Source organism: Vidua macroura, chromosome 5 (assembly GCF_024509145.1).
Source record: "Vidua macroura isolate BioBank_ID:100142 chromosome 5, ASM2450914v1, whole genome shotgun sequence".
Classification (NCBI taxonomy): domain Eukaryota; kingdom Metazoa; phylum Chordata; class Aves; order Passeriformes; family Viduidae; genus Vidua; species Vidua macroura.
Window position 1 is genome coordinate 9,163,821 of NC_071575.1, and position 25,969 is coordinate 9,189,789.

At 43.3% G+C, this 25,969-nt stretch overlaps 1 protein-coding gene across 9 annotated transcripts in view; it reads right to left on the bottom strand.

Moving 5' to 3' along the window:
• LOC128808042 (zinc finger CCCH-type antiviral protein 1-like) overlaps positions 1 to 25,969 on the bottom strand; it is a 60,313-nt gene that overhangs the window by 5,857 nt on the left and 28,487 nt on the right. For 5 of the 9 annotated variants that reach the window (XM_053978816.1, XM_053978814.1, XM_053978813.1 and 2 more), the window contains 12 exons: positions 17,513 to 17,645; positions 14,646 to 14,898; positions 14,425 to 14,535; positions 13,973 to 14,041; positions 13,334 to 13,402; positions 12,688 to 12,756; positions 10,922 to 11,023; positions 8,042 to 8,165; positions 6,690 to 6,855; positions 4,811 to 4,931; positions 4,163 to 4,259; positions 3,649 to 3,730 (listed from right to left, as the gene is read on the bottom strand). In XM_053978816.1, coding sequence (XP_053834791.1) covers positions 3,649 to 3,730; positions 4,163 to 4,259; positions 4,811 to 4,931; positions 6,690 to 6,855; positions 8,042 to 8,165; positions 10,922 to 11,023; positions 12,688 to 12,756; positions 13,334 to 13,402; positions 13,973 to 14,041; positions 14,425 to 14,535; positions 14,646 to 14,898; positions 17,513 to 17,620 — 1,371 coding nt within the window. In that variant the 5' untranslated portion in view covers positions 17,621 to 17,645. Of the gene's footprint in view, positions 1 to 67; positions 1,962 to 3,648; positions 3,731 to 4,162; positions 4,260 to 4,810; positions 4,932 to 6,689; positions 6,856 to 8,041; positions 8,166 to 10,921; positions 11,024 to 12,687; positions 12,757 to 13,333; positions 13,403 to 13,972; positions 14,042 to 14,424; positions 14,536 to 14,645; positions 14,899 to 17,512; positions 17,646 to 20,324; positions 20,674 to 25,969 lie in introns of those variants that run through there. The other 4 variants (XM_053978809.1, XM_053978817.1, XM_053978818.1 and 1 more) reach the window with 3 other exon arrangements.

The window sequence follows — 25,969 nt, forward strand, 5'->3', positions numbered from 1 at the left end:
TTTCCCATGTCTCAATACAGGAGCATTTTCCAAAGCTTTACTGCACAACACATAAATAACAATCAGGATGTGCAAGTACTGATTGTCTGCACAGTCTGTGGCACCACAGCCCAAGTTGCTCACCATCACCTACAGGATGAAAATCATGTCACTGTATTTCAGTACTACATATTTTACTTAGAATCACAGAATGGTTTGGGTTGGAAGGGACCTTAAAGCCCATCCAGTGCCACCCAGCTTCCACTATGCCAGGTTGCTCCAAGCCCCATTCAACCTGGCCTTGGACACTTCGAGGGATGGGGCAGCCACAGCTTCTCTGCGCATCCTGTGCCAGGGCCTCACCAGCTTCACAGGGAAGAATTTCTTCCTAATACCCAGTCTAAACCTACTGTCTGTCAGTTTGAAGCCATCCCCACCTTGTCTTCTCACTCCAGGCCTTTGTAAATTATCAGCTCAGCACAAGGGGGATTCAGGGGCAGGGCATGTCCAGCTATCACCACCAGCACCCCCAAGTCTTTCTCCCAGGACTGCTCCATCTGCTTATCCCTAGCCTGAAATGACCCCAGGGGTTATCCTGGCCTAGGTGCAGCACCAGTACTTGTTGAACTTCATGGGATTCCCATGGATCACACCTTGAGTTTGTCCACATCCCTTTGGATGGCCCTGTCCTTCAGCTGTGTCACCTACAGTGTTCAACTTGGTGTCATCTGCAAATTTATTTATACATTAACAATTCCCACTTAACTACATATGTACTTTTGCTCTGCTGCATCCTTCAGGCTCATGGTGTGATTCTTGGGGTGTCATGTGCAGGGCCAGGTGTTGGACTCGATGATCCCAATGGGTCCCTTCCAACTCAGCCTATTCTATGATTCTATGATCTCTACCTGAGGAACTGAAACCTTTCTAGGTAAAACAGAGGGTCAGCCTAATCCTGTAAGAAAGGTACTTCCATTATTTTATCATATGATGGCCTCCTGACAACAAAGCTGTTCTGTCCATGAAAACTTGTGGGTTTTTCCTTATTTCCCCAAGGATGCTTCTAATGCTAATAAAGGATCACAGCATCACATTGCTGTCGAAGGCTGATATGGCGTAACTACACAACTTCTTCAGCATTTTTCACCTTCAGGCCTGAAAAGGAAATCCCACTGAGTGCGAGCATTTGCTACCCTGGTATCAAGGAGCAGAGTTCCCAAGGCAGAGAAGGAATCACTGCTCAGGCAGCAATTCCCACCAGTGTTTGACTGCACAAGAGCAGTCCTCTGTGACTCACACCCTTGAGCTCTGCTTCAGTGGGGTGTTGGAAGGAGCAGGGTTGGTACTGGTGGCAGTGACCCCACCAGAACTGACATCTGTAAAATGCATACTCTTCACATTGCGTCCTGTGCCTGGTACAGTGCAGCAATCCTTGGCCTGCGCGTGGCCAGGATTCAGCAGAACATCAGCCACACAGAGACTGACAGGAAACCACACATCCACTGCACGCTTTTCTCAGTTGTACATTAAAAGACATTTTAAACCCAGCAGGAAGTTTCAGGATATGATCAGTTCTTTTTTTTTTTTTTTCCCTTTAAAACATTTAACAACTACTAATTCCACTTTGTTAGAACAAAGACAGGAGAAATTCACACCAACTTTCCAATCAGTGTTACCAATTTCCATTGTGCATTTTATACACTTCTTTCTACAGAAATGTTCTCAATGACTTACAGATTAAGACATAGCAATATTCAAAAAATAAGCAATGTTACCAAAACACAGTTTCTCATTTTAAGCCAAGATGACTTTCTGCCCATCTCACAGGTTCATTTTTAAAATGGATCACTTCCAGTGCAGCAGATTTTGCCAGGATTATTTGTCAATGTCTGAAGAGAAGGCGGTTCATCAAGTTGTAGCTGTCAGCTCTTAAAATGGTCACCGCAAGCATGCAGAATCCCAGCCAATCCCAATATTACCTACTGCAAAAAAACAAGCTTGGTGTCCCACAGAAAGATTTACTCTAGCCCAGGCTTTCACTTTTAGTGCCAACAGGTATCATGGGCATTGTCACTTTTTACTTTCCTGTAAAAGGCAAGAGTTATTTTCTTGGGTGCCAACTGAGCAAGCAAACTGAGCTCCTTCTACTCACACATCCCCACATGTACAACCAAAAGGTACTATGGATTTGTGCAGTGCATTCCAAAGCCTCCCACATTCACTCCAGTGACTCCAGAAACACTCCAACAAATGTACTCAACTAAAATTCAGATAAGTTTTCAGAGCAAGTATGGGAAGAAATTAAGTACATACAACAGCTCAAGAGATCTGAAAAGAACAGAGCTACCTGTCTTTCTTGCATTCTTTGGAAAAATTTATGCTTGTTAGTTAGGATGTTGATAAGCCAAGGGAAGAGCATATTCCTTTGTTACTTCCACTGGGCTCCAAATATCACAGGCAAATCTTCAAATGGGCTGCCTGCCAAATTCCCATACACTCTCATTATTATCTCATCTTTTCTATATGAAAGTCATGACTCAACAGGCAGGTCTCTCTAGCAGTTTTGTCTGACACTGTCCTCTATGCAGTCAATAATCAAGTGTACTTTGCCATCAAATCTTGTTAAACCACTGTCTCCTTCACTATCAAATTTTGTTAAATGGTGATTATATGTCAACATAGTGCTCCTTCTCTCTTGTAAGTGAAGTGCTTTACTCCACCCTTGGCACTGACACACAGCCACACACTGGTGTTCCTCAGCCCCCAGGGTATCTGTGCCAACACAACCTGCTCAGCATCACACAAGATTATGTGACACAGTCAAGAAGGAAAACCTCTTATGCTGCTCTTTAAGCAGGGTCAAAACCACTACACAAAGGGCACGTGTAACATGAAAAACCCTTTTCTAGAGTCCTATAGTACTTCCACAAACTGTACTGCTCTTCCAGAAGGTGTGCAGGAAGGACCTAGAAATCTAAAAAACACCCACATATTTTGGTTGTGGTAAACCAAATAAGAACATAGACTTTGGGCTGACTGGGGTTGGGTTTGTTTTGTGGAAGACAAACCCTTTTCTAGAGTCCTATAGTACTTCCACAAACTGTACTGCTCTTCCAGAAGGTGTGCAGGAAGGACCTAGAAATCTAAAAAACACCCACATATTTTGGTTGTGGTAAACCAAATAAGAACATAGACTTTGGGCTGACTGGGGTTGGGTTTGTTTTGTGGAAGACATCACTGCAATGTTGGTTTTTTTTTATGGTTGTAGATCTTTATTTCTGCCATTTCTTGAGGCGAAGGTCTGCGCTCAGATCCATGATGTATGTGACAGTACTGGAGGATACAGAGATTTCCTTTCCTGGATCTCCAATCCAAATTTACGCTTCCTGTCTTGAACTTGTTGAGTTTTGGGTTTGTTTTTGTTTGGAGTTTTGAGTTTTTGGTTTGGTGAGTTTTTGGTATGTAGATAAACGCCTAAAATGCAGTTGAAGTTCAAGGCAATTTGGCACCTGTTTCATGAGCCCTTGAGAGATCACCTAGATCTTTAGCACACCCACCCAAGAAATTACTCCTGTCTCTTCATATCATCCACAAAGTTACAGTTGATTCAGTTAAGCTCTGAACTGTGCCTTTCCATCAGAATTACAAGGGGAAAAAAAAAAAAGATACCTTGTATCCCAAGTCAGGCAGTGCAGATGCATCCCAGTGACTAGGACAGGTCTGATTTGGAATAGAAGAATCCCTTTGGCTGCTTGCAAACAGACAGAAAATGAAGTGTTAGTAATTCTAGTATTGCTTCAAACACTCAGATTTAGAGCATCCCCTTTGGCCAATTCCTGTATTTAAAAATTAACAAAATAAACCACAAAGAAACTGGGAAATAGCTTCAGTCTGTAGGCTGGGCTCTGCATGCTGCCACTCAACCATCACAGGCCTCTTGCATTGTTTTTTTAAGTAACAGCTGTGGCTGGAGTAACATGTATCCCAGGCAGCAGGTGAGGCACCAAGACTGCAGTTTGTGATACAGCTTCTGTTTTTCAGTCCCATGGATAGGTTTTCTCCAGCAGCAATGTCTGAAGAGAAGGCAGTTCATCGTTCTTTGTACAACCACTGCCAACACTGAGACCCATTTTGCCTTATGATTACTTCTAAAATATGAAAAAACAACCTTAACAGCACTTACCCTGTCTTTATCTTCTGCACATCTTCAGAAGACACGAATTTTGGTCGCCTGCAAACCTGTCTTTGAGTTTTAAAACTAGTGTTTGTCTGAGTCATTTCTTAAGGAGAAAAAAGAGAAGGAAAAAGAAGTCATCAATAAGTCTACAAGACAAGGTCATCTTGTCCTCATCAGTCATTCTTTAATGAAAACTGCATATTCACTGTCAGTTCTACCTGCTGAGGAGTAGTTGCACAAAGGCTATATAAGCTTCCTGTCTTTCCTGTAACTCTGTGATTGAACCTGTGCCTACCCTGCCTGCTCCCTCAAACCACTCATGCTCTTTAAACATTGCTACAGCAGCATAAAGATGCCTAACTTGTATTTTTTTACCATCCACAGTGTTAACTTACTTTCCTTAAAGTTTACTATGACTTTATGTGAAGACTATGAACCTTTTTATTTCTGGTCAGATATGAATCTGGCATGTCAAGGAATAAGGGGGGAAGGTTACTTTTGTGAGGAATTTGCTCTGGGCCACCACTACTTCACTTGCAGTAAGCGAAACTGGTGGTGTCAGGAAAGGAAATCATACCTTCTAAAAACTGGGAGACTTTGAAAGAGTCTATAAAGCACTGCATAGTTATAGATGAGAACCTTTAAAATTACTACCTTTAAAATTGAGTTCATACTGATGTTGGCCAGCCTGGAAAGCTACAATGACACCTGGATCTGCTTGATACAAATTCTCAATAATAGCAGAAGATGGTGAGGTCGTGCTGCTCCCTTCTTCCTTTGTGGAGAGAAGAGAGAAAAAAATAAAGAGAAGTGTCACAGTCAGAACTAAACCCTCAATAACTAGCTGGGGGAGAGGGAAAGAAGAGACCAAGTGTAGGATGACAAGGAATCTACCCAGAACTATGGTGGCCTGAGGCTGAGTACTGAATATTTGTAACATAAACACAAATATATAATTAGTAAATTTAAATTCCTGTAACAAGTTGTGCTGTTTCTGGCTTCGGTAGAGTTAAATTTCCTCCCAGTAGCTGGTAGTGGCTGTGTTTTGGATTTGTGCTGGAACAGGGCTGATAACACAGGGATGTTTTAGTGATTCTTTAGTTTAGGCATGCACAGAGCCAGGGCCTTTTCTGCTCCTCTCCCACCCCAGCAGTGACAGGACTGAGGGGCACAAGGCCTTGGGAGGATACACATCCAGGAGAGTTGACCCCAACTGGCCACAGGGACACCCCAGACCATACAGCATCACTCCAGTATACAAAGCAGGGGGAGGAGGAAGGGAGAGACATTTGGAGGGATGGTGTTTGTTTTCCCAAGAGACTGTGACCTGTGATGGAGCCCAGCTTTCCTGGGATGGCTGAGCACCTGCCTGTCCAAGGGAAGAGGGGAATGAATGCCTTGTTTTGCCTTGCTTGTGCACACACTTTTGCTTTATCTTTTAGTCTTTATCTCATCCCACGAGTTTTCTCACTCTCTGTCCAGTTCCACGGCAGGGGAGGGGGCGAGGCTGAGCTGCAACCAGCTGTAATGGGTACACTCGACTCCTTACCAAACCAGTTAGTTTGGCTCAGACTCCAAAGGAAGCAAAGGCCTAGGTCAAGAACTTTTCTAGTTCCAACCTGCTATCTGAAAGGAACTGCTATCCACAAAGGAACAGGGTGACATGGTGAGCATTGATGCATGTGAGCGTGGAAACTAATACTGATTATGTGATTAATACATGAATAGCAAGTGGTTCTTCCAAGACTAATTTGCCATGGAAAAAAAAGAAAAAGTTGCAGGTGTAAGGAGTCTCACTCTTACCTTTTACTTTGCTTGTGATTTAACTATGAGCCAACCACTTCATTCCACAGATAAGAAAGCCTGAGTGACCTCCTTGCAAGCTCTGCCTACTAAAGAGGAGCTGGACAGCTGTGACCTCTCCTGGACCTGGGTGACTCCTCGAGTTTGAGTACTCTTTGAAGTTACTCTGAGTCTTTTAAACTACGCTCTATCCAGCACCTTTCTCTGGGTACTTTTCTAAGTCCCTGGATCACCTTTGTGTTCTACTATTTGTGCTGCTATACTGTAAACCATATGGTATAAACTCATCTGCCTTGGGGGAAGGTGAGATTCTATATATTTTCTTTTCCTGCATTTTTCAGATAGGTTACTTTCTCATCAGAGGACTTGGACATACATGGAAAAAGACTGCATTTGATCTGAAAGAGCACAGCAATCCTTGCATGTCCAAGGAAGCAGGGCAATGCTTAGGAAAGAGGCAACTTCTTCCCATGTATCTTAAGGGCAGTGTCTATATGTTAAATATCTGTAGGAGCCATGGATAACTCCAAAAGGGAGCTCTCTTTCCTCCAGCCTGTCAGCATTTTATCACATCTGTTATGAACAGATGTAGCTTCACTGCCTTACCCAATGCTGTAAAATTCAAGCACAAGGACTCAATTAATTAATCCTGTTTAGAAAAGGGGAAATGATGCAGAGAGTCTCCACATATTCCTGCAGAAGTGACTCAAAGCACAGGATGTGAACTCACCTGTTCTCCGTATTCAATCCACTTGTCTTGGTTATTCTTCCAGTACCAAATCCACTGTGTGGTCAGTAGGAATGTGGGTTTTGTGACTGATGATGGTGTAGAGAGGCGTCGAACCAAAGAAGAACAGCAGGTCATTGTCTGGAAATTAATCTTCCTACTTGGCAAGCTGTAAGGACAAATTCAGGTTTATTATAGTTAGCAGTGCATATTTTACCCTCTCATCCCTGGTGTAAGCTGGTGCCATTTTCTTTAATATAAAGTAACCAAACTTAATTAGAGCTGAAATAGGTATTTATTTCCTACAGCACATGGCAGCTCTGAAAGCCATTTCCAAGCTTCAGCAGCGAACTCTGGCCTGTGAGACACCTCAGTCACATGTGGCACTGCCAGCTTTACAGACAATGTCAGGCTCAAAGTACAGTGTGGCAAAAGGAACTTCTGTGATAACTAGGTGTGGTTACAGTCTTTCTCAGTACAAAGGCAGAATGTGCAAAGTGTGTGACTGAATTTGTCAGCAAACACCTGCAGCCTATCAACTTTGTTCTTTTTCTGTGGTTACAAAGGATGCAATCACAGCAACCACAGCTGTGAGTTCTGCAAACTGCATTCATCACTGGAGCCACCTGGGCTCTTACTCCTGCAAGGCTTGAAAAGTTAACTCCCAGGCAGGAAGACTTTGATGGCAGCCTTCTCTTGGGAATATTGCTTGTGATCTCCAGTAAACTACCAATCAAAATCATCTGGTACCTTAAGAGGCATGGACCAAAACTAGAATACCATTCTGTGAAGCCAGACTTGGGGTGCCCTATGAATCCAGGTAGCTTTGAGTGGGACTTTTCAGAAAGGAGTTAAAAGGAAAACACACTCTTAAAATAGAAATAAAAAAGAAGAAAAAAATAGATGGGCTGTTTACACAAAGGACATTTCATAAAACATCTCTAGGTACGTAATAGATTACTATTATTGTTATTACAGATACTAGCTGTAGTAGAAAAGAAATAGCTATAGAGAAGGACCAGCTCTGAAATGTTGTCAAAAGGCCCAACTTCATTACTGTAAATAAACTGATTAATGATCTGAAATACTAGTATTTTATACACTGTTTTTTTACCTTGTACAGAATTTTACATGCAAGATCTAGTTTTGTTATTTTGAGAAGACAAAACTGGAGTGGGATTTTCATGCAATCATTCTTTGCTTTTTTAAAAGGAAAAATTCTTATTTTTACATCCTCCCAGCTTCTGAGAGGCTCAGTAAACAGAAGCTGAGAAGTCAGACATCTTTAGAAAGAAAACTTTTTCTACACATGCTCAATCACAATACTCCAAGTAAGGAGTCCAGCATTACTACACCTGCTGTTCTTTGGGTCACAGTAGGCCTTTTCAATTTCCTCCATCATGGGAAGTTCATGCCAGTTCAACCCATCATGTATCTCCCATTTATATGGCAAATGGTAATGAACAGATTCGCATTTATCTGTAATGAAATCAGACATAGTCAAGAATTCTGCAGTCATTAACAAAGAGAGCAAGACAAGAAAAAACCAAAATAAAACCAGTATCTTTTATACTTTGAGGCTTTCTCTCCTGGGCTTTGGTATAAGCAATGAGGACAGAGTGCTGAAAACAGAAGGGGAGTGTGTTTCTGCAGTCTTATCAGGAAAAGCAACATATATGTGTGTGTGTACATATATATATATATATATATATATATATATACACACTGCCAAATGTATTTGAAAGACACCTGTAGTGGTTTTGGTTCGCTAATTTGAGATTTTTTGGTTAATGTACTAATGAGCGTGGTGGGTTTATTGTTGGTTAATTACTAGTGCACTTACTAGAGTGTATTGATTTATTTTTTGTTGTGAGATAGAATTAGGAGGAAAGTAAAATAGGCTCAAAATTTTAAAAGGGTATAAAGAAAAATTTATTAATAGTAACTAAAAGAAAGAGTAATAAGAATCAGAACACAATTTTTAGGACACTTTTCTTCCCTTTACAACTTTTTTTTTTTCTCATTGATAATGTAAAGAGACAAAACCTAAAATTTTTAATTAGTTTACTACTAGAATAGTCTTTCTTTAATTTACTTAGGGAGAGAAGTCCTTCTTGTTAATGTTATGGAGACTTCTCTACACGAAAATATTTCTCTTGTGGCTCTTAATTTCTATGAATAGCATCTGTTTGGGGAAATTTGTAATCATGAAATATTTCTCATTTTCTTTAAGTTTTTCTCATAGTTGTATTTATGGGCCATGTCAAGTTATGGGGTATTGGTTTAAAGATGAGTTGTTTAAAAGCAAAAGTTCTTAATATCTATCTCTGAAATTATCTTTATCTCTAGGAATAGAGATCTTTTCTTTCTTTAGGGTATAGGATCTTTATCACTCATCTCTCTTTTTCTGTTCAAACTTCTTATAGGATTATAGCTACTTTAACATCTGTTTACTTTAGTATGGAGGTTTTTGCTCGGTATCTACAATTTGAACACTTTCATTTCCTCATACTTTTAAGTGTTATAGGGAAAAAAAGAGTCCTTCTCTATAGTTTTATAAGAGAATTTTAGCCTAAAACTAAAGGCATTTCTTCATCTTTCTTATTTGGGACTTGACTTCTTCATTGACTTTGGTGTTTTTGTTTCTTTATGTGTCTGTACTTCTGTCTTGTTCTCTCACTCGAGGGAGGATTGAAGTATTGGAAGAGTTAATATTTTGCCTGGGGCCTGTGGATGGTTATGTGACCAGGGCTTGGTAGCTTGTGGCAGAACTGCGGCGTGGGGGGAAGTGGTTAGGATTTCAGCAGCTAGTAAAGTGATGGCTTCTCCTTTGCCCCTGCCTGGTAGCCATGGGGGGCCCAGTGGGCGCCCCACGGCAGGGGCCACCCGGCCCAGCCTGGCTGAGACAGGGGCCGGGCCGGCCGTGTTACCTCTTTGCCAGCCAGAAAGGAAAAGAGAAAGTTTCAGAGTTTTTTTCATCTTTAACATGTGTTTTTCACAGAGGTGTGTATAGCTTTCCAGTGGTTTAACACATTGTCAATTCCCAAAGCCAACCACTGATTGGCTTCCTATCAGACACGGAGGAAATTGCTAGCAGCCTCTCCTAAAACATCACTTCTGTGATGCAAAACTAGCACATTACCAGAACCTTCCCTTTGCTGAGACACAACATTGGCAGCTGGGAGAGCAGTGCCACAGACAATAAGTGCATGTTATGTGTTACACAACCACGTGTCTCAGCTGTAAAAAGTCTAGTCTACACATCACATAAACACTCTGATATCTTTGTTGTCTTTTCCTTAGTCCCTTTGAAATCAAGGGGTGGTTGCCAAGGCCTGAAGGGTTTTTTTCTGACACTCCACATCCAAGTATGGATCAAACATCTAACAACTTAGCCCAATGTAGCAAATAAAGCACACTAACACTCCAACAGTTAATTGAATTTAGTTATCTGGTGGTCACAGTACAGCTGCTTTGAGCCTGACCTTCACAGTTTCACCCAGGTACACTGTTCACATTACACGGGGTCTTTTGTGAAGACCAGGTGGTCAGAGGAGTAGCAGTCCTTTAGAAACTGACTGGACAGGATCAGGGAAAGAAAATGTCATGGTACCTCCTCATAATAAAGGAAGAGCCAAACCTGGGGGTTAAATGACTGTTCAGGACAACTCCCAAATGCAATTACTTATATTCTTCCCTCAGATCTCTGTTCTGGCCACTACCTAAAAGACAATGGACTAGATTTATCTTTATCTTAGCTGGTACAACTACTGTGGCTTTTAAAAGATGTTTTAACACCTCAGATCACTTTTTAAATGACTTAATGAGGGAGAATATGGCTATTATCTGATGTACATAGGATAGAGAAATAGGAATAAAGGGTGCCATACATTTATGAACTGTCAATAATGACAGCATAAAGTCACCTCATAACTTGATCTTCTGGCAACAGAAAGGGTAACACTTCACACTTAAAGGGCTTTGCCACAGAAACGTACCCAAAACCTGCCCCCATCAAAAGGGCTGAAATAGGCTAGATTATCCAGAGGATAAAGGGTTTAAGTATACCATTTGGCTTTTTTCTGATTATGTTTGTAACTCTGGCAGTGTTTATTAATAACGTGGTAAGAAAAGAAACTACTGAGGAGGCACAATTGTCACCACTAGCCCAAGCCACTGAACAGGAGTGCCTCTGCAGACAAGTCTTCAACAACATTACTTTTCATAAAGCTTACCCTTATTCTTGCAGTACTTCCAGACATAGAACAAACAGATCTCATCACAATTCTCTTTTTTGTTGTCCTTTGAAGCTTCATCAGAGGAACTGTCCTTTTTATCTACAGCAAAGAACATCACAGTCCATACGTGCTTTAAGAAAAAGATCCTGCATTTGGTACTTCATCCCAGAAAAAACAAGGATTTGACTGCAGTAGCAAAGTCAAGCACTTTAAGGATCTGACTATCTCCTACACAGCCCAACACAGAATTCAGGGCTTTGTGACTGAACAATAAACCCTGACACTGGAAGGAGTCTCCGTGAGGAAGGGCAAAGGCAGTGTCAGGAAGCTCAGAACACCACAGGGTGTGACTGACCATGGTTCTTGCAAAGAAGCTTTGTCTCCACACCAAGGGGACCAGAGGGTGCATAAAAGGCAATGGCAGCTGAGCAGACTGACTGGGAGTAGAAATGTTTCTCTCCGAGTCAGCCAGACCAGCATGGGGGTAGTGAACACAGAGCTCAGCCCCGCGCAGAGGTATTAAACCTAAACAACCAACCAAAGACTTTTGAAAACAGCAACTGGTTTGAGCTGGCTTCAATTTCCCCAGGGACTGGGGACACCCAGTGAGTATATATTGACACAGTGAGTATATTATACAGATCTGCAATGGGAATCCCATTATTATTATGATTGAACTGTGCACTGTAATTGCTATGTTCTGTAAGTCAACATTTGTATTTTGTTTCCAGTGGACTTTGCATCACTTTGCTACATCAAAAATGTCACTGTACTGGACATAGGTAGAATAAGATGTAATTTTCTTCATACAACCCGTATGATGCTGTTTTAGATTTTTGACCAAAACAATGCTGTTAAAACACTCATGCCCCAGCTTCTCCTCAGCAGTGATATACATCAAGGCCTCCGTTTTTCACCCTGCCCCCAGAGTGAATAGAACTGGGGCTGCACAATAGCTTGGGAGGTGATACAATTGGGCAAAGGACACAAACTTACCAAACATCCATACCATATAACATAAAGCTCAATAATAAAAGAGAGAAGAAGGAGTTTTAGGAGGGTTAGCTACCTTTTACTAGGAAACTGGCTAGGCATCAGCCTGTGTGTGGGAGGCGGTGAATGACTGCCTCTGTATCACTTCTTTTGCTTGGTTTTCCTCTTCCACTTATTATTTGGGGGATTTTCCCCTCCCCCATCTTGACCCTCAAGTTTTTTTGCCTTTATTATTTCTTTTCTCTTCCCTCTGGGGATCAGGGGGAAGTGAGCAAGTGGTTGTGTGATGCTTACTAAGCCACAACACCTGTGTGACATCAACTCTTTAGATAAGCTCATCTCAAGACTGGAGGGTTGGAATTCATACCTTCATCTTTATTTCCCACTCCTACTGGCAATTGGTCTTGGCTCTGAGCATGTACAGTGCTACTAGGAAGCTATATCGAGACAGCAGCTCTACTAACAAAGCCATATTCATTGCCTAGAAACAGTAGACAAGGTGCACAGATACAATTCTGTCACAGATACAATGCTGTCAGCTTGCTAGGAAGGAAAAAATGTGTCCAGGACTGTACAGAGTGCTGCACAATGCCTGAGCAGAAATTCCAACACTGCTCCACTGGCCATCTGCTACCATGGATTTCAGCACACAGTAAGGCACACACACATAAGCTGCACTCAACTACCAATGGGAGCTGTCAGGCTGTGTGAAATCAAGGCCCAATGAAAACCACTGGTCTCAAGACTGGAGGGTGGGAAACAATCCATACCTTTATCTTTATCTCTCGCTCCTGCTGGCAACTGGTCTTGGCTCTGGGCAGGTACAGGGCTACTGGGACCTGTGTGAGAAGACTGAATGAGCAGCACTGCTGGGCCACAAGCTCAGCTAGCTGGCATTATCCCAATCTCTGTGGAGAATTATGTCCATCACACATGTAATTTGATATTAAACATTACACCATCCATGTGTGGAATATCTAAAAGAACCTGTCCAGAGAATACTGGACTCTGACAAGCTTTAAAACCAAGGTCCTTCTGTCCAGAAGAACAAGAGATTTACAAGTTGCTCTTCACTCACTGGAAGGTATATCGAGACAACAGCTCTACTGAGAAAGTTGTATTAATTCCCTACAGACAGAAGGCAAGGAAGGATACTGCATGCACAAATACAATTCTATCATCTTTCAAGGAAGGAAAAAATGTATCCAGGACTGTACAGAGTGCTGCACAATGCCTGAGCAGAAATTCCAACACTGCTCCACTGGCCATCTGCTACCATGGATTTGGATTTCAGCACACAGTAAGGCACACACATAAGCTGCACTCAACTACCAATGGGAGCTGTCAGGCTGTGTGAAATCAAGGCCCAATGAAAACCACTGGTCTCAAGACTGGAGGGTGGGAAACAATCCATACCTTTATCTTTATCTCTCGCTCCTGCTGGCAACTGGTCTTGGCTCTGGGCAGGTACAGGGCTACTGGGACCTGTGTGAGAAGACTGAATGAGCAGCACTGCTGGGCCACAAGCTCAGCTAGCTGGCAATATCCCAATCTCTGTGGAGAATTATGTCCATCACACATGTAAATTGATATTAAACATTACACCATCCATGTGTGGAATATCTAAAAGAACCTGTCCAGAGAATACTGGACTCTGACAAGCTTTAAAACCAAGGTCCTTCTGCCCAGAAGAACAGAATTACAAGTTGCTCTTCACTCACTGGAAGGTATATCGAGACAACAGCTCTACTGACAAAGCTGTATTAATTCCCTACAGACAGAAGGCAAGGAAGGATACTGCATGCACAAATACAATTCTGTCATCTTTCAAGGAAGGAAAAAATGTATCCAGGACTGTACAGAGTGCTGCACAATGCCTGAGCAGAAATTCCAACACTGCTCCACTGGCCATCTGCTACCATGGATTTCAGCACACAGTAAGGCACACACACATAAGCTGCACTCAACTACCAATGGGAGCTGTCAGGCTGTGTGAAATCAAGGCCCAATGAAAACCACTGGTCTCAAGACTGGAGGGTGGGAAACAATCCATACCTTTATCTTTATCTCTCGCTCCTGCTGGCAACTGGTCTTGGCTCTGGGCAGGTACAGGGCTACTGGGACCTGTGTGAGAAGACTGAATGAGCAGCACTGCTGGGCCACAAGTTCAGCTAGCTGGCATTATCCCAGTCTCTGTGGAGAATTCTGTCCATCACACATGTAATTTTCCACTAGCACTCCACTGTTGCTGATACAACAGAGGTGCAATTACAGTTACAAACCCTAGCTAGTCACAGTTACTGCCAGCCACTCAATTGCTGTTTTGAATGCAGTACTTGAAGCAATAAAAGTGCATTCTCCCTCCCACGTGACTGTGCCATGATTTACTCCATTCTTGCAAGTGCATAATAGCAGAGAGGAAAAAAATGTGTATATATATTGCAAGAAGAGAAATACAAAAGCTGAATCCACAAGGTAACAGCTGGTACTATTATCTAGGCATTTACCTTCTGAAGGTGGCACATCCAGCATGCATTGCACTGTTTCTAAAGTTGTCTTCGGTTCTTTAATCCTTTTAACTTCTGGCTTTTTCCAATAATTATTTCTGTAGTTGTGTACTGAAAGCATCAAAAAGATGGTGGGGTTTAGCTGGGAGGTAAGGCAAGAACAGTTTCTACCTCTATCAAACTCAAAATCATGATTAAGACCACTGTTTCTTGAAACTTACCATGCATCCTCCTCTGTTCCCTGTTGAATTCAACATGCCTGTAATCATATATAGCCTGGAAGTTTGAAGCTATCTTCCCATCAATGCCTACAGTTTCCAACACTCTCATTGCATGGTCATCCAAGAGGCTATGGGACATTATGCATCGAGGAAATTTACATTTCCCCTGGAGAAAGTGTCGACAAACATGAAGCTTGTTGCAGTTGTTTTGATGCATACAGTGACAACCTTTTTTGTTGTAAAACTGGCAGGTCTAAAAGTGGAGAGGATACAATAAGAAATGGAAAAGCACATTAGAATTTTTCTTTGTCCTACAGGCATTCAACTTTAACAGCAGAAAAATGGTGATTAAAAGTCATGTGTTTACTGCAGCTTCTTTAATCTAGACAAATTTCTTGCCTAGAGGAGCAGGTATTTTAAGCTGACTCATGCCTTTTCAGTTTCAAAGTTGTACATGTTTTGTTTCCAAGAAAAGCCAACCCAACAAGCTCAGGGGTGCCAAAAATGGGTGCAAGACTATTGCATAAAACCAGACTGGTTTACAGTTATTCTATTTTAAAACCCCCTACATCATAATGAACAACAAAGAACAAATGTCTCCATAAAAACATGTACACTGTGTCAAATGAGTTATCATTTAATGGAGCTGAAACCGAATTTGCACTTCCTATTTGTAAAGCTTATCCTGAATTGAAGATTTGAGCTTATAGAAGGGTAAGGAGAGTGCTTTGAGATTAGATTACATATGGAAAAAGCAATGCACTTCTTTATTCCTCTATTCATTAAAAAAGAGGTACACAGCGAATCAGACCAGGGAACAACTCACAGACCAAAAATTCCTTCATATTGACCACTAAGCACCACAGTAACAGTTTTGCTCCCAGAACAGCCTGTAATAAGAAAGCTTCTTTAAGGAGGACACACAGCTGTCTGGCAGAGTCCCAGTATCACACTGGGACTCTCACAGGTCCCCTCCAAATCCCTCTTCCCAGGAGCCACCAACCACTGCTCAGGGATGATGGGTTGGGCATCAGTGAGTGGGTGGGGAGCAACTGTACTGGGAATTACTTGTATCTCTTGGGTTTTGTTAATTACTCTCTCTCCTTCTCATTACAGTTATTATGTTTTATTCTATTTCAATTATTTTAGTATCCTTATCTCAACCCACAAGTTTTACCTCTTTTCCAGTTCTCCTCCCCATCCCACCAGGGTGGGAGAGAGCAAGTGGCTGCATGGTACTTATCTGGCCTTAAACCATGACAGTAGGGAATCCACTATTTAGCTACATCAAGAAAGCACACTGTCCCCTTGCACCTGCCAAGAAACAAAACCAAAAACCAACTAAAACCGAAACAAACAAACAAACAAAACAGGAGAGCCAGAGAGATGAGGGAGTGCGAAAACCCCTGATGCTGTGGTGCTGTTGTGTTTTTCTTACTCTGAACCCCAGTTCAAGTCAGAGAATTCCAAAGTGTCTTCTTTTTTGAGAGCTTCCTACATGCCATGTCTTCACACACACAACCATTCAGCATTTCTAAGCAGGAAATAGCCAAATTGGCTTTTACATCCGATCTCCAAACTCTCAGGTTTATGAATGGCCTACATTGATCACAGTTTTCTCTTGGTTTTGCTATTTTACTGCATGATAGGAGTTAAAGTGCTCAATTACAGGTAATTAATGATGCCTGCCAGGGGTGAGAGCTGAACAGATTTCTAGTAAGCACTTAAGGGTAACACCAACCAAGAACAGTTGCTACTATTTGCTCACTACTGGGAACAATTAGTAATTCTCCTTGTTTACCACTGTGTTCTTTCAGTCTGCCAGTAAAACATACTTTAAAACACTACATAATTAAAAAAAAAAAAATCTGGTTTGTCAAAGTCTAGCATTTTCACAGCAGGGAACAAAGAAACAATAGAACTGTTGTGTCAACAAATCTGTGGAGATTATAACCTACAAAAGACAAGGGCAGTACTTTGGTAATTTCTTAACCAGGATCAATTGTAGCCAGAACAGGGTATAACTGACTTTGAAACAGCCATACTTTGAAGACAGTATTGCCCTTACAGACACATGCTGAACCAGAATGGAATGTTCAACCAAATTTAACAAAATCAATGAGTGGCATACAAACTGGGCAAAGATTCCTTTGTAGAAAGTCAGCATACAAAAACTCCATGCACTTTGGAAGAGCCAGATTTGACATGAAACTGACTGCAGTCATTTGGTCATTTTCTCACAGATTCTTCTCATCTCTTATACCCTCAAGTACCAAAATGTGTGCAGGCCTGTGCAGACCTACATAGACTGGAAAATGAAAGGGGCACTCACTTCCTAGTCTTCATCTCATAGAACAGAGGCAACAAACTGGGTTTTGGTCATGCCTTTTACCCTGTAAGCATGTACAATTATTGTGACCTTTCAACTCTCTCTTGCTTATCTCACCTTCTGTAAACCTCTGGTGAAATTGCTGACATTTTTGTTTGCTTGCTTTGAGCAGCTTTATGGCCACCCCGCTGGGATAACAGAATTGGCACACAAGACAGGCTGTAGCTTTGCTGCCCACCTCCTGCTAACAGAGGGCAGGTCTACTCCTGACACATCACAGATGACAGGGCCTTCTCCAGATGTGTACACTGGGTACTTATTGAACAGTTTTACTGCTGTGGGAATGTTTTTTTATTATTTTAAATACACAGCCCTTTCACAGATCTGGCTTTATGTTGTTTCACATTGCCACTGCCATTCCTCCTTCATTCTGACTAATCCTGTTTCATATCTTAACAGTTGGACATTAAGATCAGAACTTGCCCTCTCCCATTCCTAATGAACAGAAACTTTCTCTTAAGAAATCAGTACAACTTACATCAGGGAGGAAGAATGGATCGTTTTGGAGAAGCAGGACTTGCAGCTCATTCTCGCTGAGGCCAGACAAATCATGTTTTTTTAGAACTTTCTTGTTCTCTGCATTCATGATGTCATGTGAGTACTTACAAGAGCTGCAAGAAAATACACAGAAATATCAATGTTTACTCATTTAGTCAAGTTAATTTAAAGAAGAACCTCAGATAATGTGCAACTTGGGAAAAGCCATGAGAGAAAGGTGGCTTGGTGAGAGCCTCTGAACACTTAGATGGTGTCTGTAATTAGCCAGAGAATGGACCAAAGAGCAGAACTCCTCTGTGACCCTATCCTCCTCATTTTAAACTTCAGTGCAGCCAGACCCCAGGCATTCTTTGCCTCCAGGAAGAGCCAAGTCAAGTCACATGACCTAAAGAGCTGGAGGGAAAGTTAATTCTAAAGGAGTTCACCAACAGTGCCAGAAGTTGGAACAGCCTTCATTTTGTGAACGTCAAAGGTTGTGTTCCTAGGGATGGCAAGTGAAGAAACATCCAACAGCAACAGTGAAGGTGAAAACAACACATTTTGTTATCTTCAGTGGCTGTGAAGTTTAATTTTTTAAAAAATCAAAAGCAGGTAAGAAAATGAGTTTTGATTAAAGAAGCAATTAAGCTACAATAATGAAGTCAGTGTTGCCACTTACAAAGCCAAAAGTCTGATGAGTATGAATTAGAGATTGCAGATTTTTTACATCTATTTGAAATGGTACTGCAAATCAGTAACAGAGAGGAGACACATACATAGTCAGCCTGTGCATTAATTTAATGCAGTAAAACACAGCTCCCTCATGTCCTGCTCTTCAACACATGATCTGATACAGCCTTAAGATTAGACATACTCAACCAGTAAAAGTACCTGTTAATTTACCAGATTCAAGTCTATCCCTTTACTCTTTCAGCCTCTATTTAACTCCTGAAGCTCCCCTCATGACAGTTTTACCTCAAGGTGTGTCTGGTCCAATCCTTCCATACAGACCCTTGTGTAGGTATTTCTCCCCTGACCTCTGCTACCTGTTGGATACATTCTTTGTAAGCAAGAAAACAGGAAGGGCAGAAGTGTGCTCTCTTTGGTCCTGAGAAACAACCTTCCAAGGGAATTAATGCTGTAGGCACTCGATTAATGGCTATGAAGTTAGGTAAGCTACAGAACATCTGAGGTGGGAGCCATCACAGCGTTTGTCCAGAGTCAACTCGAGAGTCCACCAACAGTCACACAGTGATCTACATCACTTGAGTCTGTATTTCCCAGTCAAAGGTTTTAAACACTCTACAAATACAATGATAACTACACATCTGCGTTTAATAAGACATTTAGGAAAAAAGAAAATAACAGTGAAAAGCCACTTGTCAGACATTAGTTAAAAACAGGATTAACTGGACTAAAATTCCACTAAACAGAAGATCCAAGTAACTTGCCCAAACATTTTTCTTTCCAGTGATTCTAAAAGAATAAGGATGCAAGACCTGGAAGTAAGGCTAGATTTTACCTTATCAGTTAAAAAATAGTCTCTGTCTTGATCTATGTAGTCCACCTAGCAGAATTTCTGCCCTCTCATTTTAATCAAGCTCTCTCCCATGAAAGGTATTCTCTTTGCTTTATTAATTTTTTATGCATACCAAAGTGACTTTAAATACTTTGTGTTATTGAGAGGTCAGAATGGTTTATCATTATGAAGAGAATCACCTCACTGCAAACTTTAATTCACACAAAGTCATCCATCATGAGTGTCTGCACACGTCAAGGCATTTCCAACAGTAAACCCCACGGGAGCTTACTCTATTGTTTGTAATGTAACAAAAAATAAGAAAATGTTATAATCTTAATGATGAGAGAGAGATATGGCTTTCCCCCTCCATGCTATCCAGATCTTAGTGCACAGTGATCCATTTTGTTGGCGCAGAAGAAGAAGGATCCAGTGGGATCATGCACGTTCCTAACACTGCATCAGCACCAGACCTGGGGCTTGGGGGCTTCAACTACAAAGTTCTTCCATTAGTAATTGTAGTGGCAAAGCTAGGTTGCTCTTCTGCATTCACTTTCGGTTTCCTTTATGTTTTTTGAACCAAGCACCACCTTTGGCCACCTGTGGCTAGAAGAGGTTGCCAGGCCTGCCCATCCCATGAGCCCTCCATATTCCAGAAACTGGGACTGATGCACCTGGATGATCAAACAGTGCCTCTCAAAGAAAGGGCCGTAAGCCAAGCAATGACTTACAGCAGAACTCAACTTCTGTAACTCTCTAGAGCGAAACCAGAGGGCATGTCAGCACTTTGCTTTTTCCTTCTGAGAAATAGGTGTAAACCACTCCACCCTGATGCCGGGGGCGGGGGGGCTGAGCGATGCGTGCGGAGACGAGAAGATTTAAACAAACAAACAAAAAGGAAAGAAACAAAAAAAACCCAAATCGTCGGCTTCTACCGACACAGCGGGGCAGGACACGAGTCCTTCCGGAGCTCGTCCGAGGGCATTACTGCCCGCTCCTCCCGGGACACCATGGCGAGAGCGGCGCTTCCGGCAGGGCGTGGGATGTGAGGGGGCTGTGGGGGAGTTTGGGGGGGTGTGAGGGTTTTGGGGGGCATGAGCGGGCTTGTGAGGGGGTTGGGGTGTGTGAGGGCTGGGGGGTTTGTGAGGGGACTGGGGGGTGCGTGAGGGAGTTTGGGGGTCATGGGAGGTTGGAGGGTGTAAGGGAGTTTGGGGGGGATGTGAAGGCGTTTCGGGGATGTGAGAGGTTTGAGGGGGGTGAGGGGGTTGGGGGGTGTCCGCGCCCCCGCGCTCACCTGGGCCCCAGGTTGCACCTGCCCATGAGGTGCAGCTTGCAGAGGTGCAGCCGCTCGCAGCCGTCGCACTCCTTGCGGACACAGACCCGCGCGTCCGTCACGGCCAGGACCACCTGGCCGCCCTCCACCACCAGGAACCGCCGGGGGCCCGCCGCCGCCAGCGTGTCCTGCAGCTGCAGCGCCGACAGCCCGATGTTCTCCTGCAGCTCCCGCAGCCCCAGCCGCCCGCCATGGGCGCACAGCGTCTGGGTGAGGAAACTGCACACGGCCGGATCGCACATCCTGCCTCTCCACCCGGGACGGGACCGCGAGCGGACTGCGGCGGGAGCGGCGCGGCAGCGGAACAGGAGCAGGAGCAGGGCGGGGACTCGTCACCGCCTCTCGGCCGCGCTCGACGGGAATCGAAACCGAAGGCAAGGGCGCGGCCAGCGGCTCGGGTGGCGCTGGGGGCAGGGATCTGCCCAGCCTGGGTGGCCTTCTTGGCTGAACATCACGCGGGAAATAAATGATGCAAGAAGTGGTTGAAAGGACTGTGAGGTTTCCTTGTTGTTATCATGGAATCACGGAATGGTTTGGGTTGGAAAGGTCTTAAAGATCATCTCGTTCCACCCGCTATGCTGGGCAGTCTCCTCGCACTAGACCAGGCTGCTCCATGCCCCATCCAACTTGGCCTGGAACACTTCCAAGATGAGGCAGCCACATTTCCTCACCTAGCTAACTTTTGCTCTCTCTCTACACTAAGATGAATCTAGTGCAGAGCATTAAGCATATAATGCAGGATAACACAAATGACTCTAGTATTTATATAGCAATGCAGTTACTTTTCTTTCTTCCCGACTGGCAGTGAGCTGCTGATTAGCACTGTTTGCAGCAATGTCCTGGCAGGGCTGTGAAGCTGTGCTGGTTTTGGCTGGGGTAGGGTTCATTTTCTTCAAGTGGCTGCTGTGGGGCTGTGTTTTGGTTTTGTCCCGAACACAGGAATGATAATAGAGGTGTTTTCATTATTGCCGAGCAGTGCTTGCACACAGCCAAGGTCTTTTCTACTCCTTGTACTGCCACGCTGGGGAGGGGGCTGGGGTGCGTGGGAAGCTGGGAGGAGGTGGGAGGAGGAAGGCTGGGACATTGGGAGTTAGAGCGTTTGTCTTCCCGACACACGGTGACACGTGATGGGGCCCTGGTCTCCTGGAGGTGGCTGAACACCTGCCTTTCCTTGGGAAGTAGGCAATTCATTCCTTGATTTGCTTTGCTTGTGTGTGCAGCCTTTGCTTTCCCTATTACACTGTCTTTATCTCAATCCAGGAGTTTTCCAGCTTTTACCCTTCTGATTCTCTCTCCAGTCCTACTGGTGGGGAGTGAGTCTTGCTGGCTGTGGTTAAACCACAACAGAAGCAGAAGCGCCAGGTTCCTCTTAGTGTTGAAGTAAGGCTGGGGAGGGTCTGTGGGATGGGGAAGAAGCACAGCAAATACTGCCTCTAAAGAGGGTTGAGGATGAAATCCATTTGAGATTAACTTTTGTACTGAAACCCTTTGGAAATGTAAGTTTCAGGGACAGTATCAACTGCTCCCTCTGGATCAGGAAGTTAACTTTGAAAATAAACTGAGTGGCCTGTGTTGCCTATTGCTGATGTCTCATTTGAAAGGCATGTGAAACTACAAAGCCATAGGCACTGTTCAGGTCATAAAGAGAGAACTCCCTCCAGGAATAAAGCCAAGGTGGTACTGCCTGTGGTATGTTGTTTCTTTGTTGTTGAAGGCTATGTAAGTACCTTTTCTTTGGGCATATTTCCCCATATCTGTCCTCTTCCTGTGATAATCGAACCAATGAAATGATTTTTTAAAAGCAATAGAAAAGGAGAGGTAGAAGGAGGAATTTGCCACGTCATAGCTTTATGTAAGTAAATTGATAATTCTGAATTGGTTTATGCTCTAGGTGTGGATAATGGCATTCTCAGGTTGTCAATACATCATCAAGGATAATAAAACTCAGATCCATACTCGAGGTAGTTTCAGGACTGACGATAAGGAAGAAAATTATTCAAACATTGAGTCAGCAATATATTGCCAGCTTTAAATAAATAATAACAATAACAGCTAGATAATAATAACAGATAATAACAATGAATTGGGCCAATTGTACAGTAATTTGCTTGTATTTATTTGTCTTTTGTTTTTTTTTCCATCCAATTCCAGTGAAAACATACATTTCTGCATTAATCCACTCAGAAATCTGAACTACTGGCCTGAGGAGTTTTGCTGTATACTTTGTTGGAACAGTATAAACAGTATGGAGCAGTAAAGTGAAGCATTGCAAGCAGAAAGAAACTACAAATACAATCTTGGCAAGCAGGATCTATTCCTCACTTAAATACATTCAAAGAAGGGTTTTGGATCAGGCCTGAGTAAAAGCAAACAAAGAAACATTGCTGGATTTATCCTGTTTGCTACTATGTTTTGCAAATACAAATGCCCAAACACTTCCTTAGCAACTTTAAACAGAACCAATTGTAATATATGTTATGGAATAATTTGTGCTTAGGTAAAATATATGTATGTAATAAATGATGCTTGTATGAAAAATCCTTAAAGTTTTAAACCACAAGACGCAGCCAGGGAAAGGCTGGAAACCACAGCTGGCTGCAAGCAGAAAGACCTCATTTACAAACGCGTGGCTCTGTGAGGAGATGAGCTCCTTCCTGGGCCAGCTAGGAGACACCCAGCGATGAATACACAGGAGATATCTGCAATCAAGATAGTCAGATAGTCAGAGTCGTCAAGAGCATGCATCCCAATACCAAGTTCCCTAACTCAACATCAGCATTCATCAGTTCCCAAAAACAGCTTTGTCCAGCTCAGCACAGAGAAAAAGAGACCCATGAATACAAGAAGAATAGGAGAACCTCTGCCTGAAGGCAGAAAAGAAGTGTATAAAAACTGACTAGACAGAGACAGCATTCGTGAACAGAGGAGATCCGATGCTGTAGAAGTCAGACCTGTATTCACCCAGCGCCGATCCCAGGTCGGCACTGTCCCTTTGATTGTGACTATCTTAGACCGAATCTTGGTCACGAAATAAAAAACCTATTTTATTAGTTATTAATTCAGCTAGATCATTTTTACCTATAACACAGTTTATGTGAAACAACACAACTGGGTGAGGCAAAAGGGATCTGTGTATGAAGGAGTCCCAAAATGGTGCTATTTTCATAATGATTCCAACCTCAAGTATCAAGCCCTTTGCTTAAAGTTAGAAACCAGTGTGGCTGGATCACTGTAACCTCTTGCTACCCTGTAAATCTTTCTCTCTGGTGACCTCCACTTGCAGCTGTAGTATTTCCTTATTTACCCTGACTCTGGTATTCAGCTGACTTCGTAGTAAGCAAAATCATCTTTCAGAGACTTGAAACTGAAATATTGATTGGTATGAGCAAAGCATGAATGGAAGTGTCTGTGCACAAGCATCAGAAGAAACAGCAGAGCAAAGGCTAAAAGAATGGCCTGTATTAAATAACCAAAACCACAGCTTCAGGCAGTAAAATTGAGAAATGAATTGTTTTTTCTCAAAGAGGAAGTTTTGCATTCTGTAGCATAGACAACTTGTCAGCAGAAAATCCTACCATCTGACATGCTGGATGTGGAAGGAAGATACAGCACATCACAAATAACATTTATTTCCTGTTGATTCAACTTGGAGCAGACCATAGACCGTGGAAACACAGAAAATAACCAGAGAAGTTCCATGACGTGCATGGAGGCAGCAGTAGCCAGACTGTGAAGCACAAGGATGCTACCACAGTCAGTGCTAGGTCCCACAAGCCTTCACAGGCAGTTTTCCCCTGCCAGTGGAAAATAACACAAGTGATAACAAAAGAGTGTGATGGTTGGTGCCCGTCTTCCCTTTTGTTACATGCAACATGGATCCTGGTGAAACCAGCACCCCTCCAGGTCTGTGACTATGGGGATTTGACAGTGTGAACAGAGTTGGATAAATTGAATGAATGTGAATGAAAGCTGGGGAACTGAGTGAAATGAATGCATACCTAAATGCAACTTCTGCAGCTTGACTGCGTGCAGATGGATTTTGAAAAAAGTGTGCCTTGTCTGATGTATCTGCAGTCAAAGCACAGGATGTGATTACACACTGGATTCTGTGGAGCTGCCTGCTCTATGTGAAGCAGAGGCTATTCCTGCTCTAAAGTTGGTGCAGCTGGAAGTCCCAGCTTCCCTGGTGGCTCTGACCTCATCAGCAGTTCTTCCCTGCGGGGATAAATTATGCAGAAACACCCTGGGAATGATGCTGTCAAACCGGCTTCCCCTGTTTTTTTCTGGCATGTGACCTGTTCAGTTTCTCTTTTCCTCCATTCTACTTCTTGAAATGCCTCTTCAGGTCTCAGCTTTGGCTCACCTTACAAGTTATTCTCTGTCCCACGTCCAACTCTTTTTCTTGCTTTGGATTCCCCAGACTGTTTCAAATAGCATTTTGCAGAATGTCCTGGCACCACTGTCTTCTTGTTCCCCGCCAGCCTGCCCCATTTCTTACACAGCCCTCCACCAGTTCAGTATTGTTTGCGTACTTAGCTAATGGATACAATTTGCCTGAGGCTTTCCATATAATTTTGAGGCTTCTTTGTTCTGAGGAAACTGTTAAGCTATGTGATAAAAGTTCAACTGGTGGGAGGTGGGGGCTCTCTTCTCACCTGACATGCCTGCCCCACACACACCCAATAACTGCAGTCAGTTCAGACTGTCTCATCCCCAGCACAGCACTGGAAGAAGACACAGTCTTCACTGTAAATTGTAACTGTGACTCTGCTCAGGTCACTTGCTGGAGTAGGTTTGGCTGTGGGGCTGGCTGGGCAGGGACATGCCTCCCAGGCACCTGTCCAGAGAGGAGGAAAAGGAGCACGAGCCAAAATGAGGAAAAGGCAATTTGAATCGTACAAGAAAGGATGACATTATTATGAGAAATTTAGGGGAGGAACAAGTGTGGGAAAATAAGGGGATAGTCAGCAGCTGGAGTGAGTGAAGTGAAGGCCTGGGATTTGGGGGCAAGTGCATCTTCAGGGACCACCTCAGGGTGTGGGGGACCTGTTTGTCTCTAGGGGAAAAACCATGGGGAGATCACTTATGGGACCTGTAATGTTCTGGCTAGCTCTGTGTGACAGTCTGTCCTGGCAACTGGAGTATGGCTGTGCCTTGTGGATCCCTCTGTGTGACCAGAGCACGGGACAGCTGCAGTGTGGGACTGGGGCCATGTGCCTGGGAAGCTTCATCTTATAAGAGATCTGAGACACTCTTAGCTCTCTTAGGTGGAGGATAGCCCAGCAGCTGGAATTACAGAAGAGGAAGGGAGGAGAGAAAGAGAAAGATGCACTTGGAATGGCAAATTGTCCCAGCAATGCCAAGAAGGAGAGCTGTGGTGAGTCCTCTGGGCTCTGTCTCCCTTCTTGCATGTGCTAGGATGCTCCCTGCCCCTCCACTGCCATCCTCCTGCCTCTTTCCCACAGGGCTGCAATTTTTTTATTTCAGCTCCCTTGTATCTCCTTTTTCCATTTTGCTCTTAGCAGTTCCCTGTCCCTGTATTTGCCCTATAGTCCCTGGTTTCTTCTTCCTTTGCTGTCTGTCTCTGTCTCCCAGGCAGTATTTTT